At 40.0% G+C, this 13,963-nt stretch overlaps 1 protein-coding gene across 1 annotated transcript in view; it reads right to left on the bottom strand.

Moving 5' to 3' along the window:
• aacs (acetoacetyl-CoA synthetase) overlaps nucleotides 1-11,370 on the bottom strand; it is a 33,656-nt gene extending 22,286 nt beyond the window's left edge. Inside the window, exons 1-8 of the mRNA XM_046385382.1 lie at nucleotides 11,011-11,370; nucleotides 9,592-9,695; nucleotides 7,846-7,966; nucleotides 6,734-6,847; nucleotides 2,097-2,194; nucleotides 1,145-1,259; nucleotides 554-635; nucleotides 190-343 (exon numbers count right to left, since the gene is read on the bottom strand). Coding sequence (XP_046241338.1) covers nucleotides 190-343; nucleotides 554-635; nucleotides 1,145-1,259; nucleotides 2,097-2,194; nucleotides 6,734-6,847; nucleotides 7,846-7,966; nucleotides 9,592-9,695; nucleotides 11,011-11,149 — 927 coding nt within the window. The 5' untranslated portion in view covers nucleotides 11,150-11,370. The remainder of the gene's footprint in view (nucleotides 1-189; nucleotides 344-553; nucleotides 636-1,144; nucleotides 1,260-2,096; nucleotides 2,195-6,733; nucleotides 6,848-7,845; nucleotides 7,967-9,591; nucleotides 9,696-11,010) is intronic.
• Between the last annotated feature and the right edge of the window lie 2,593 nt (nucleotides 11,371-13,963).

Here is a 13,963-nt window from a genome sequence, read left to right as displayed (position 1 = left end):
ACAAAAGTGTCACTTTGATTTGAATTGTAAAGGTGTTCCTTATTCCAACTTTTACAGACTGTAATCAATTATATGTTATACAAGTACAAACAAGAATACAGGACAACCCAGAAATTGTGTTTGTGCCAGCTCAACAAAGAGAAACAGAGTGATCCATAAATGGAGTAATGGAAGCTGATGTGTTTTTACCCCAGCAGAGTGGACCATGCATTTAGGAGCCCCCGTGGTGCCCGAAGAGTACATGATGAACAGAGGATGACCGAATGGAAGCTGCTCAAACTCTAGCTGAGGAAACTGGTCCAATTCGCCACGCCCTGATGCCAAGAAATCGTCTATGAACACACTGCAGAGATCAGAAAAGAGAGACAGAGAGAATAATAAATAATAAATAATTTATATTAGTAATTCCAAAGAAGAAATTGGAGAACAGATTTATATAATATATGGGAAAGAGAGTGCATCTCTGGCCTGCTTTCAGACATACAAAAGCATCTGTTTCAGCTTCTCAGTTTTAACACTTCAGAGTGGTTGGGTTCAGACAGCAGACATGTACCTGTTGGGGATCTTGGAGAGGTCAGCCTCATGCTTGGCGCGAGCGTAGGGAATGACCACGACTTTCTTCAGGTCAGGCAGACCTACAGAGAGACAAAAGGGAAGGACACAGGCTGATTCATACTATTACATCATAAAAAGTCAGTCACCAGAGGAATTCAAGCATTATTTCCATGGCCATGTATCACATTTTCTTCTTCTTCTCCTTCTTAACAAACCCATTGAAGATTTTTTTAAGCGAGGGGCTCAAAGATGTTTGGAAACTGTGAACAGTCCTGTGGTAGCAGATGAAAAAAAATCCTACTTCATACTTAACATTTATCCAGTATCTGTTGTGAGTGGATTCTTCCAGCAGCTTATTTTAAAACACAGTAGAGCTAATATATTCTCCTCTGCTGGTCTTATCCTTAATTTATCTTTCTACTTGTTAGCAGAAAGTCCTTCGAAGTTTTAATTGCTGTAAAGAGACCAAAACCCCTTTAACAACATCTAATAACTCTCTGAGCAGCTCTTACCACCCAGATGAAGCCAGTATTTGTCATTCCCTATAATGAATTGATGGCAATGTACAGTAGAACTTGCGGGTGCCAACCTTTGACAACAGTGGTGAGCTTTTCCATGTGGTCATGTGTTTTGCCGTTATAAACCACAGCGGCCACAGAGAAGATCAGCTTGGGCTGGATTTGGGAGAACCTGTCCAGAACACCCTGATTTTAACAAAAGAGACAGAGACAGAGACAGGGTTAAGCATGGACAAACATGAAAAGTAAGAACAAATAAGTGGAACTGCAGAAAGTCTTAAATCTTTAAAGGAAATTAAAGAAAAAACAGTTGAATAAAAGTTGTCCACAAGGCTCAGGAACAACAAAATAAAAACCATCATTTACTACAGTAAGAGCTTCCTCCACAACATTTGTGCTCTGACTTGAACTGCTTAATTTTGCAACAGCGCTGCAAAACAGGAAATATGAGTGTGCTACTGATTAAAGTATGAACTAGAAAAATAACCACTGAGGGTGATAACACGTTTGAGTGTAGTTCTCTGATTTGCCAGATGGGGCAGTAGCACACCAGAAATAAGAAGCAGGACTCAAGATGACAAAAAGATTTTGCTGCAGTTATTTACACACACACACAAAATATTATTGCTGATAGAACATATTTCGCTTTTACTTTGCGTGTTTGCGTTTGCCACAAATTAATCTTCTATTAGAACTGATAAAGAGAACATTGGTCCAGTGTGGCTCAGTACTGTAGATGGAGGATTCACAGGGGGGCTGGAGCCTATCCCAGCTGACTACAGCCGAGAGGCTCAGTACATCCTGGACTGCTCACCACACACATACAGACAACCACACACGCAAACACTCTACACCTAAAGAGCATGCAGACTTCACACAGAAGGGCCCAGACTGGGATTCGAAACTGAAACCCTCTTGCTTTCCCCCCCCAAATCAGTTAATATGGAATAAAAGAAAGTCTAACTCAAACATATGTAACGAATGAATTACAATCCATAAACAGTACAGTTCGGTCTTCCTTACATTGACTCCGAAGTCAACAGATGTAGAGCTCCAAACGGCTCCAATGCTGGCTGCTGCTAACATGGCCTCCACTGCATGGATGCTGTTGGGTAGGTAGCCTAAAGAGGGAGAGAGGAGGGAAAGAGGAGGAAAACATCAGGGAGGAAGCATAAACTTCAAACCTTTATTGTCTGTATATTTTTACACACACCGAAATTCTTCTCTGCATTCAACCCATTACTGATTGAACACACACATGCAACATGCAGTGTTGCATGATTCCTTTGATGAAAAATGATGTTAAAGAATCTTTTGATAATCACTGGTAATGTTTTTATCAACATGTCCAACAGCACAGTATTTATTGTATTTCAATCAATCTGTTATGTAATGTTGTCGCCCAGAACACAACACCATATATGACAAGAACCTGAGCTTCTGAGATAAAATCTAGCATAAAAGAGTATACAATAAATAAATAAAACACAATTTATTACAGACAGAGATAAAGTACAAGGGCCATGCCCAACTGTTTGAAGTATCACAGATTCAAAGACATTCGAAAACTAAACCAATATTTGAATGGTGCACAGCCTTTTTTGCCTATTCATTCTTAAACCAGATATTTCTGACCAGTTTTTGATTAGGATACACTAATATCATTAGTGTTATATTTATGTGTGTAGTTTTAGATTCCATTGGTTACTGCATAGGAGTGTTTCTGACTCGTGTGATTCAAACATTTCCAATAACTCTAAAGCACTGGGAAGCCCTAAGGTCAAAATTTATTGAAAGAAGATAGATATAATCATTTCCAAAATTCACAACAGGTTTTTAATCTGACAGCGTAATCTGCTTCTCTCTACTCTACTGAAACTATTTGTTGTTGTTATCTTTTCATAGTGGGCAAAACTATTTGCTTGCTAACTTGCTAACAAAGCAGTCTAGCACTCTAATATTAGCATATATTATAGCAATAGAGACAGAGACAAAAGGAGAGCGATACTGACAACAGCACCGTGGACACTGAACAACACAACACAACACTGAACTTCTTCAATCTGGAATTTCAGGTGTCAATGCAGCTCAAGTTATCACGGCAAAAATTAAATTCAACTAAATCTACTGCACAAAAGTTGTTTAAGTTTAAAGTTTATTTTCCACAGAAAAGAGAAATAACAGTCAACTATGTCAAAAATGTAAGCATGAAGTAAAAAAGAAGCACAGAAGCTCTCATGCTACCTCTAAGCTGACGGCTCATAACATGTATGTAATATAACCAGGGATGCATAATAAATTATGAGCCCGGTAAATGGGAAATTTATATTATTAGCTATTTACCAGCTGTTATTATTAGGTTAAGTGGATGGTCGTTAACACTTTCAAGTCCTTTGAAGGTGGTTTGCAATCTCCTAATAAAAACAGGAAACGAAGATGTAGAAGACGACGTAGAGAGAAAACAAGGAGGAGAAGCATACGAAGTACAGTAACACACAATAAATCAATTCTACAGTCAGTAGTTACAGCCAAGCACTCTGACCAGCCAAAGGAAATTATAAACCTAACTCACCTCTTATGACTCATGAATAATCACGGTTTTATCAGTTACTGTTACCAGGAAGCTGATCCTGGTTGGGTGACATGTCGGGCCAACAGATCACCTTCTTGCTGTACTGGCTCTACAGTCATTCTCATAAATTATTATCCCCAGAGACTGGACCAGGCCAAATGGCATCATGGATCATAAGATAAGACAAGACACCTTGCCTGACTGCTTCTGTGGTATCTCTTATGAGTCACTGTTTTATTATTCTTCTGTAACACTGCTTACACGTCAAAGCAACACACTGCTGATCCTGTTCATTTATTTATTCACACTTCTGAAAAACTTTTTTTAGGTCTGTGTGAATGTTGATAATCACTAAATGAAAGCCAACTTGACTCTTTCAGTGCACCATCTTTCACAGTGCTTATGCTCTAACACGTGGCTACTGTTTTCTTATCTGTGTGTGTGCGAGAGAGAGTGAGTGTGTGTTATCTCTTATCTGTATATCTTATGTTCTTTTCATATTTATGAAACAGGTATTGATCTCAAGAGGCAGGAAAAAATATGACTCAGTTGGATTTCTCTTCACATTTTAGTGTAGACTGTGAGTTGAGCAGAAACTAGATTTTTGTTAAACAGCCCTGGCCACCTCTGGAAAAACAGCCACACCAAGAGGCCACATGTGTAGTAGTAATATCTCCTTCCCTACTCAGAGCAACGAAACAAGTATTTCAGTAAAATGTGTCCTGATGATAACAGTTTTCTTTGGTTTCAGCTCCTTTTTCTATAATTTCTGTCTGTCTGTCTTTGTGTGTCAGCCATGTGGTCGACTGGCTAGCATGGCCACGGGTGCACCCTGGACTGGTCGCACCCTGGAACAGGTTCCAGCCCCTCCCCTCGCGCCCCCGGCGAATCTGATGGATAAAATGGTGTTGAAAATGGATGAATGGATGGATTATTATTGACTCCACATTCACACCCGTCAGCACTAAGTGACTGTGAGACCTAGTGTGTGATTTATTGAATTCACAATGTCCAGTGGATAAACATTAGCTGTGAAGGTAGGGCTGAGACAACGGACAATGTTACCAATGGCATCGACTGTGGTCTTAATCTTACGAATGGGGTGGCAGTAGACATTGTATGAATGAAGGTCAATTCAAAGTCCTAACAAAAGAAGCTGTGCAAACCTATGAGTGTGTGTGTGTGTGTGTGTGTACTGCACTGACACATGCCCTACAATAAATCTTGGTTGCATTGCATTCATCAGCTAAGTGCTTATTATATCTCCTGGATTACAGACACTGACAAGACATTTTAGTTACAACCTGGGGAGAAGGAAGTGAGCACAAATTAAGACACACACTCACTCTCTCTCGCACACACACGGATTCTTGTTTAGATACGTGAGGAAAGTAATGGGGAGGAGTGAGAAAGGAGGCATGAAGTCACTGGTGTCTGTCTCTTGCTCTCCATGCGTTTTTGTAGCTCCATCTCCCTTTCTGTCCCTTCCTCCATCCATCCCGTGTTTCTAATGAGATTCCCACAGAGCTTAAGTCATTTAGTTAATGGATTTATCTACCGCAATATCAATACTTTCTCTGAACACATACGCCCGTGAACTTTCATACACACCCTGGTCATTCCTGGATTGAGCAGCTCAATATGAGCTCGTGAACTGCAGCCACAGACGTTAGATTTGCTGCTTCAAGATAAAAGCTGGAAATATTTTGAACATAAGGCCAGAGAATTTATTTATTAATTCATTTTTCACTGCCTGTGCCTGGCTCCAGTTGCACACTGTATGACAGCCCTTTTTGTGAACACTCTTTCATTATGAAATGAGATGACATGTCAGGGAGCAGCACAGATTCACCTCTATTAACCGTTCAGTGAGCAGTGACTGAAAATTGTAACAGGTGTTAACAGAGGTCAGATTGTTCCATTCATGAGTTTGTGCAAATTTTTGCCATTTCATTGGAACATTTTTGCCAAAGTTCTGAGTCAAAGCTCTGGAGGGTGAGGCATGAAGACACACAGTACTATTCAGATGTACTTATCCCTTGATACTAACACAGCACAAACAGCTCAATCCAAATTGCAGTGTCACGACTGGAAAGAGAACGAAACAGACTCAGTGGAGTTCGTTCACATACACTTCAGCTGCATCCTAGAGGTGTCATATTACATTTCAGGCACTGTGAACTATTTTAATAATTCCTGATGATAAACTGCTTTCAAGTTAAATCCCTTCTGAAGACATGCCACCAAAATGATCTGTTAAGCAGCCATAAGAAAGATACTATTATTACATCATTACATTAATGTGATTCCTATAAATGACTGATACCAAAGAAAGTTCAACAAGTAAGATAAATGCAGCATGAATTCATCAGCATGTCGGAATAGCAGACTGTCAGCAACTTTATGAATGGCTGTGTGAGAGTCAACCTCTAAATGCCACCAAACAACAATCTGTCTGAACAAACAAGTCAGTTCAGAAGTCTGAGATGCTTTTGTCTGAAAATCCCCAAGGATCTAAACTCCAGATGACTGAGCAGTTCTAACAGCTCAATCTGCATTTCTACAACCCAAACTGTGGTAACAACCTTGTAAAGTGACAGAGATAAACTCACTAGACACTTAAATTTGTTTAAATAAATACTTTTAAAAAAACACTGGTTGCAAACTGAGGTGGGGAAAATACACATAACACGCACTGAAGCTCCAGCTGCTGCAATGGCGCAGCTCAGAGGTAGTTTATACTGATTGGCTGGCAGGTATAAATGAGTCCATTTGGATGAATGTACAGTACAGTGGGAAAACATGCCAGCTCAGCCAGTCCTCCCTGTACAAATATGAACTCTGAAAAACTAAATGGTGACTTTCAGAAAGAGCTCTGACTCTGCCACGACAGTCAGCCATCTTTACCAAAGAGCACAAACACACGCACAAATAACTCAAAAGACTCCATGTCCAATTCATGCTGCAACGGGTTTCGAAGAAGAAAGACAAGAGAGCGAACGAGAGGATGAAGACGACTGGACTACCTCTTTGTGGTGGTATGCGTCCATCTACCAGTCAGACAGAGAGAAATAAATTTGCGACTCACCTACAACCCTGTCTCCAGTCTGGATACCCATCTTCCTCATGGCTGCAGCATACAACGCCACATCACGCCTCAGCTCCCCGTACGTCACCTTCACTATCTCATCATTTGCCTCCGCTGGGAAGCAGAGACAAAACAGAAAAGTCAGACACATGGATATATTTTGATTGGTTTGGACATTTTATGAATTGTGTACCACTTTGTGAACATTGTTTTTATTTAAGGGTTGACATAAATGTCAAAAAAAAAAACAAACAACTGGGTCACAGCAGAGATGGAGACATAAAAAGAGGAGGATAGTGCGGCAGGACAGAGACACAGACAGGAACGGTCCTCTTGTCTCTTCAAATAATAGTTTTCTGACATTCACAAAGCATCCACAGCATCGTGACTAATACGTCTGCTCATGATTACATTATAGCTCCTTGGAGAAGGTTGTGTGCACAGGTATGTGTACATGGGCGTGCAAAAGTCCAGTCTCCCTCACATGCACACAGAGCAGGCAATAAAGAAGGGCCTACCCATTAGGTTGTGACAGTCCTGAGAGATAGAACAGGGAGCAGCGGTTAATCTAATAACAAGAAGACGCGCGCAGCCTTGTGCTCAACACTGCATCGATCCTGTACTCGAAAGCACCCTCAGCTCTGTTCTTTTTGTGCCTTCCTAACTTTCTGCTTAGTTCATGTGCAAATAGAAAGTGTGAGGCTGAAACAAAACAGAAAGCAACAAGCTCTTTGTGAGAGAGAAATCAATCTCTGACAGCTTATTAAAAATTCACCCTGGGGGAACGAACGAAATAGAGCACACAAGCCCAAATAAATAATTAAATAAATAAATAAAATTCCAGTGATACTGAACAGGTCCTGCCTGATTTGAGCGTGAAAATGTATGATTTAGAATAATACAGAAAATAAGTGCTATGTTGTTGTATTTTAAGAATTAATGTGTGTGCGTGTCAACATGCACACTGTGTGCTCCCTGAATAGAATTAACACCGACAAGAGTTGGAATTTGATTCCGACTGGAGATCAACAGAGTCGACATCCGAGGTGCAGCACTGTGTCGGACATATTGCTGGATATCACTTAGTTTTTAAATCATCCTCGCATACTTACTTGCAGCATAAAGAGCTACTTTGTCCTGGTCTGCATGTTTGAGCAAGTTCTCAGCGTAGTTGAGCCGTGCTCCCTTAAACCACTCTGGTACATCCGAGATCCGTTTGGATACATCCACAACCTGATATACACCCATAAAACACACACAAAGAACAAACACAGGAGAGATGTAGGTTTATGATTGAATTAAGCCTCATACTCTCTCATTCAACAGACTTAAATTCTAGACCTTGAGAAAGTGGACAGCACAGAGTATTGTACAATAAAATAAATAAAATTGGAATACAAAACATAAATAATGAGATATGACTAATCAGAGCAATTTCTGCAATGGGCAGAATTTCTACAGCACTCACATTTGTTATTGAGGACACAAATGGGACTGTGAGATAAAAGCACTCAAAACTGATAGCCATTGTTTTACACACTAATGAAACATGTGCCTCTTCTAGTATAATAGCCGACTGTGTTACTGCACTCGAAACAAAATCAGAGCACTATGGATCACAGTTACAAAATGCTTGATTGACTGGTTAATTGTCTCCCTGTCAAAACAAATCCTCTCAGCAAACTTAAGAGAGAATTAAGTAGATCAGAAGACACATGATTAATAAGAAAACGTGGCCAACGTGATGTGGAAAGTGTTATGCATGTTTACAAGAGGAGGGAGTGTTAATAACATGGCAAAGACGCAATTTATTACCACACACACTCACACACCCACCTAAGGCTACTGTATATCCTGGAACTAAGCAACATTAAGAGGCTCGACAGTAAAAGGTACACACAAACTACTTTAATTCAGTGAAACCCCCTTTTGCCAGCTGATTAAATTTAGCTTAATGTAGCTTTGATAAAACAGGTAGAAATTTAAAGTCAACAAATAAGCTAAATTGGTCGGAAATTATAAGCCATTATAAGCAAAATAATTTCAGACAGGGGAATGACCCAAATATCAACAAACAGAAATGTTCTCTGTGTAAATTTTAGCAGGATTTCCACGTGTCTCCCTGGCAGATTCCAACAGTTAAAAATTTTTCTACATTCAATCAATGAAAGGTTAAATCAGTTCATGTATCTGCTCATGTAGGATTAATCATAACAGATAATGCTCCTTCCATTAAAACTAAGGCCGACAGAAGACTGTCCACCCACTGACAGTGCAACAGTTAAGTTATTTAGTCATATTTACACTTAAAACATTTCAGAAACAATGGGCTTCATTGGATGTAACAGATGTCCATTTACATGTTAAAGTCCCACACCTCAGGTTTGAATCTCAGCATTTGTGGGAATGAGAAAAACATGAAAAACATTTGTTGGCAGTCAGTTGCACGGGAGCAGGAAAACAAAGATACACAACACATCAAGATGTCATGACAGGAAAGACTACCAGCTCTTGATGACAGCTTAAAGATTTGTAATACAATACGATATCTGTGCTGCCAACCATGTAAATCGAGCATAGTAAAATATTTTAGAACCTTTAGTAGTTTGTACCGCACTTGGAAATCTGGTGAAAAATGTTGAAAAACAAAATAAATTGTGTGCTTAATGAATGTGATCCTATAATTCCATGGGGTTGCAACGTGTCAGCTATGGCCACACTGTGAACATTATAAATATTACAAACATTAAAAGGGTTGTGTGTGACATTATAGGGGCAGCCACTGCAGTCACTGTTTGAACTATGTCTTATAGAAAATGTTATTATACTACATGACACTGTGCCAGAATGAGGCTCACCTCTTCATAAGGTTTGGAGCTGACTACTCCACAGAAGCGCCACACCTCTCCCCAAAACTCTGGGTAGCTGTTCACCGACCACTGGTACAGGTCATTGTAGTTGGCTGGAAAACAGACAGTCAGTTATTACAGCCGATTCATAGCAGAAATATTAACATACCCATGTGACTTTCAAATCAAACATACTGTAGAATGTAAAGCTGTTACGCTTCACTAAATATAAGAAAAAACAGACAAACCAGAAGCCAAAGAACATTCCTACAAACGCTGGCCATTTGCTCTGTAAGGCTAAGGTTAAAGTAGCTCGTAATCTCCACACATTACTTGATGACTGGTGATTTGATGTTTCAGGTAAAGCCCTTATTTGGGAAAATTCACAAAGGTTTGGTTTCTTCATCGATCTAACAGCATAATTTAAAGCGGTGGTTCCAAATATTTGACCCTTTATGACTAAGTGACGGTTACTCTGTCACTAACCAACTCGCCGCAGGCAGATCGAGCAGAACTGATGTTCTCCTCCTTGGTTGTTTTATGCTGACACTTTTTATGGCATTGATGCACTTTTCGTGTTTAAAAAGAGAAATAAACACAATATTGTGTTGCCTAAAGGAAAGTCTCTCTTCTCTATTAACTGCTTTGTTTGATGAAAGTGAAAGAAAAGAATTTAAAGTGAATGTTCAGACAATTTTGAATATTAACACATATGTTAAACTTCTTCTTGTTAAGCTTCTGGCATATTTAATTATTTTCTAGGTTTACACACACACACACAAACGCGCCACGGCTGCCTACACCGCCTCTCCACACTCTCTCCCATTATACGTAACTCGCTCTCTGTCTGAATACAGAGGGAGCTCTATATTCATTCAACACCCTGCAGAACAAGTTTTTTAGCATTCCTCCACAACCCTGTTGGATTAAACGGACACGCTTTCAAAGAGACAACTGATATAGGCCACATCGCCTGGCAGCTCTGCAGGCAGGAGCTGGGAGTACGGTAATCCAGACATGAGAGTAAAGCAGAGCTGCAGCATCATAAACAGCTAATTACTGTGAAAATTATCAACATTCTCACAAGTCTATCAATGCATGGATACGTTTATGCTAATTCACAGTCTCCTTATTAACAAATAGGCGCACACCAAAGCTAATATTAGCTTGAAAGATTGCTTTGCAAAGCAGCTTTATGCGGTGGTAATTTAAAGGTAATAAGTTGACAATGTATATAGACTAATGAATGCATATACAGTCATTGATGTGGACAGATAGCAGGAGGAGGTCACGGTTTCTGTTTTTAATTAGCTCAGATGTCCAGCTTCGTAGGCTGAATAAAATTCGGCCCGTATTATTCACTCCAACACACCTATTCTCCCTATGTCTGTGTCTCCTTTTCTGTCTTCCTCCCTCCTCCCTACTCACCTAGATTAAGTCCGTAGTCCCCGTTGACCTGTATCCTAAATTTGTCCATCTGTGTGTTCCTCTTGGAGTCCGGGTACCACAACACCTTGCTCTCCATATCCATGATTTTCTCGCCTTTTCCTTCCGTGTCCTTCGACATCTTTGTCGCGTCCCTTTGACGGTTGTCAAATGCCGGTTAGAGCGGTCCCGAGTGCCTTGCTGAAGCTAACTGATCCTAAAGGCGAGGGCTCGTGTTAAATTAGATCACTGGCTAGCTACTTAGTTTGAATGGCTTGCGAATTACAGTGCGCGACAGCTAGCAAAGCTCTGTCAAAGGGGAGCGTGGTGCTGCCAAGGAAAACTGACAGAACACGCCCCAGCGTCATGACGTAGAAGACAGAACAAGGTTCAAGACAGCATAAAGTTCAATGCTGTTATATAATATAAACGATGCACAATTGGTCCCCAGCTGTGAAATAAGCTCAGCTGTTATTTAAAATAAGTACACCTCTTACACGATAATTCCACGTTGTGGTGGAGTTTCACAATATCACGTTTCCACTTTTTCACTCAAAACACGACTGAATGGATACAAAAGCACGATATTGGCCATTCTGACAAAACTGAAGGTTTGTCATTACACTGCACATGCTAGCTGTTTAAAATATAAGATTATCCAATTACCAGTATAACTTCATTAATTCACTGGAAAATAAATACATATAAATACATTTTGTGGATTCTTTAAATCCAGCGCAAAGACTTGAGTTGCATCCCGTAGAAGTCTTGAACGACTCCCACACGCGAGCACGCGCGGTAGAGTTGTCTGGTCCCCTTCCGTGCACGAGGAAAACTTGCCTGTCAAAATGAAGGATTTTGATTGGTCCTCCGTGCACTGGTTCCACATCAGCCGACGGATCGGTCTATGTGGGAGGCATAGCTTCACCTTTGGACTGGCGTGTCATTTGCCCAATGGCAAGCTGGCTTTTGGAGCTTCAGAGGAGGCAAATTAACCAAACAGACCGACAGTGTAGGAGCGTTTTGGGGGTGTGCCCAATCAGGGACAGGAAAGGACGACCCTCCTCATTTTCTGGTGGTGTCATCTCAAGTTTGATTAAATTATGGATTTTTTTTTTCTTACATGTTAGCTCTGTCCTATCTAGTTTCCAAACTGTTTGTCCAGCATTTGCTTACCTCATTTACTGGCAATTTCACAACATGACCCATGACTGTCTTTTATTTATCTTTGGACACTTTCCATCATAACTAGATGTTATCACAATTTGTTAAAATTGTGCATTTGTGCCCTTTTGTTGTTCCTTATTTATCAACCAAATCCAAATGGAAATATAATCCATCTACAGGACTCATTTCCCAAACTGAACTCTTACACCCTGAAAGTCAAGCAAATATGAGGTTCATGTTGTGAATCAGGGGAGTAACACTGAGAAACCACACCTGTCTTCTGATTTGCAGAGTCACTGTATGCTAAGCCTATATCACCCTCTTCAGCACACATGGGGCTGGGATAAGACCTTGATAAATGCATTAGTCTAAACAGGAAAGGTTGGGGGGTATGTTTATATCACTTGTCCTTGTATTTTGTTTTTAAAAAAGTAAGCGTTTGGCCTATTTGAAAGGCCTGTGTAGAATCAAACCATATATCTTCAAATACTTAAATGCCATACCTACTGCAAAGACTTCATCTGGTTGCAGCAGCAAGCTCCATATAACATTTTTCAACACAATGATCCACAATAAGTCCATGCACTTTTCTATAAGTCCTGTTTGACATCATTAGTAATAATTTTTTTTTTTACTATAATCTACAAAGCCACATTGTTCAGTCATTGTAAAAACAGGAGGAGTTATTCAATTGCATATGGATTTACATGTTCTGATGAAGAATGCACCAGAATTAAAATGTATAATCTAAAATGAATTTGAATTGGCCCCATTTTTTCATAGATTTGCCAGTGGAAGGCCTGTTTGAAAAGAAAAATACAAGACAAATTTACACATACTTAATCAAGCATACACTTAAGTGTTAAGGAATTTTGTAGCCTGGTTTTACATACAGCAGCATAATTGTGTCAAATGAAGGACAAGTAATACATTTATTTCTTATGGACTTGAACTTCCATTCAGACTGGACTGGACATCTAACACCAAGGCTGTGTACATGAAGGGGATAAGCAGACTTTATTTCCTGAGGAAGCTGAGATCCTTCCACATGTGCAGCAAGATGTTGGAGATCTTCTACCAGTCTGTTGTTGCAGCACCATTTTCTCTGCTGTTGTGTGTTGGGGGCAGCAGCATCAGAGCCAGCGACACTAACAGACTTGATAAGATCATCAAGAAGGCTGGCTCTGGTCTCAGGCTGGAGTCTTTTGAGACCGTGGTGGAGAGGAGGAAGCTGAACAAACTGTTATCCATCATGGACAATGATCAGCACCCTCTCCATCACACAGCAGACAGACAGTGGAGCATCTAATCTCACAGGCTGCTGCAGCTCCACTGTTGAAAGGACAGATACAGGACATCTTCCCTGCCACATGCCATCACACTGTACAATAACAGCTAAACTCTGGCCACTGCACTTTATATGTTTTTTTCCCCACTTTGTTCAATGCTTCTTACATTTTATCTATCTATATCCATAGCACCAATGTCTCTCATTCACTTTGTCAAATAAATTACATTTAAATATCATCCTTGTGACAGAATTTTTGATTGAATGTCTGTTTTCAGCCTTCTGACAGTGCATTTTCCAACTAGTCCAAGAGGGTTTTGAATACTTTATTTGGCTAAAGAAGTAATCATTCAGGTTTATGCTGCTAAATGCATGGTTTTATGTCTTTTCTATATGTTATGTCTTTTCTGTAGAAATAAATTGACATGACTAATTGTGCGCTCAATTATTCATCAGATTGTTTGCAAGCTCTACTTGACCTACATTTTCATCCTATTTGGC

This window comes from Scatophagus argus, chromosome 4 (genome assembly GCF_020382885.2).
Source record: "Scatophagus argus isolate fScaArg1 chromosome 4, fScaArg1.pri, whole genome shotgun sequence".
Taxonomy (NCBI): domain Eukaryota; kingdom Metazoa; phylum Chordata; class Actinopteri; family Scatophagidae; genus Scatophagus; species Scatophagus argus.
Note: the sequence above shows the minus strand (reverse complement) of the source record. Positions and strands in the feature narration are given on the sequence as shown.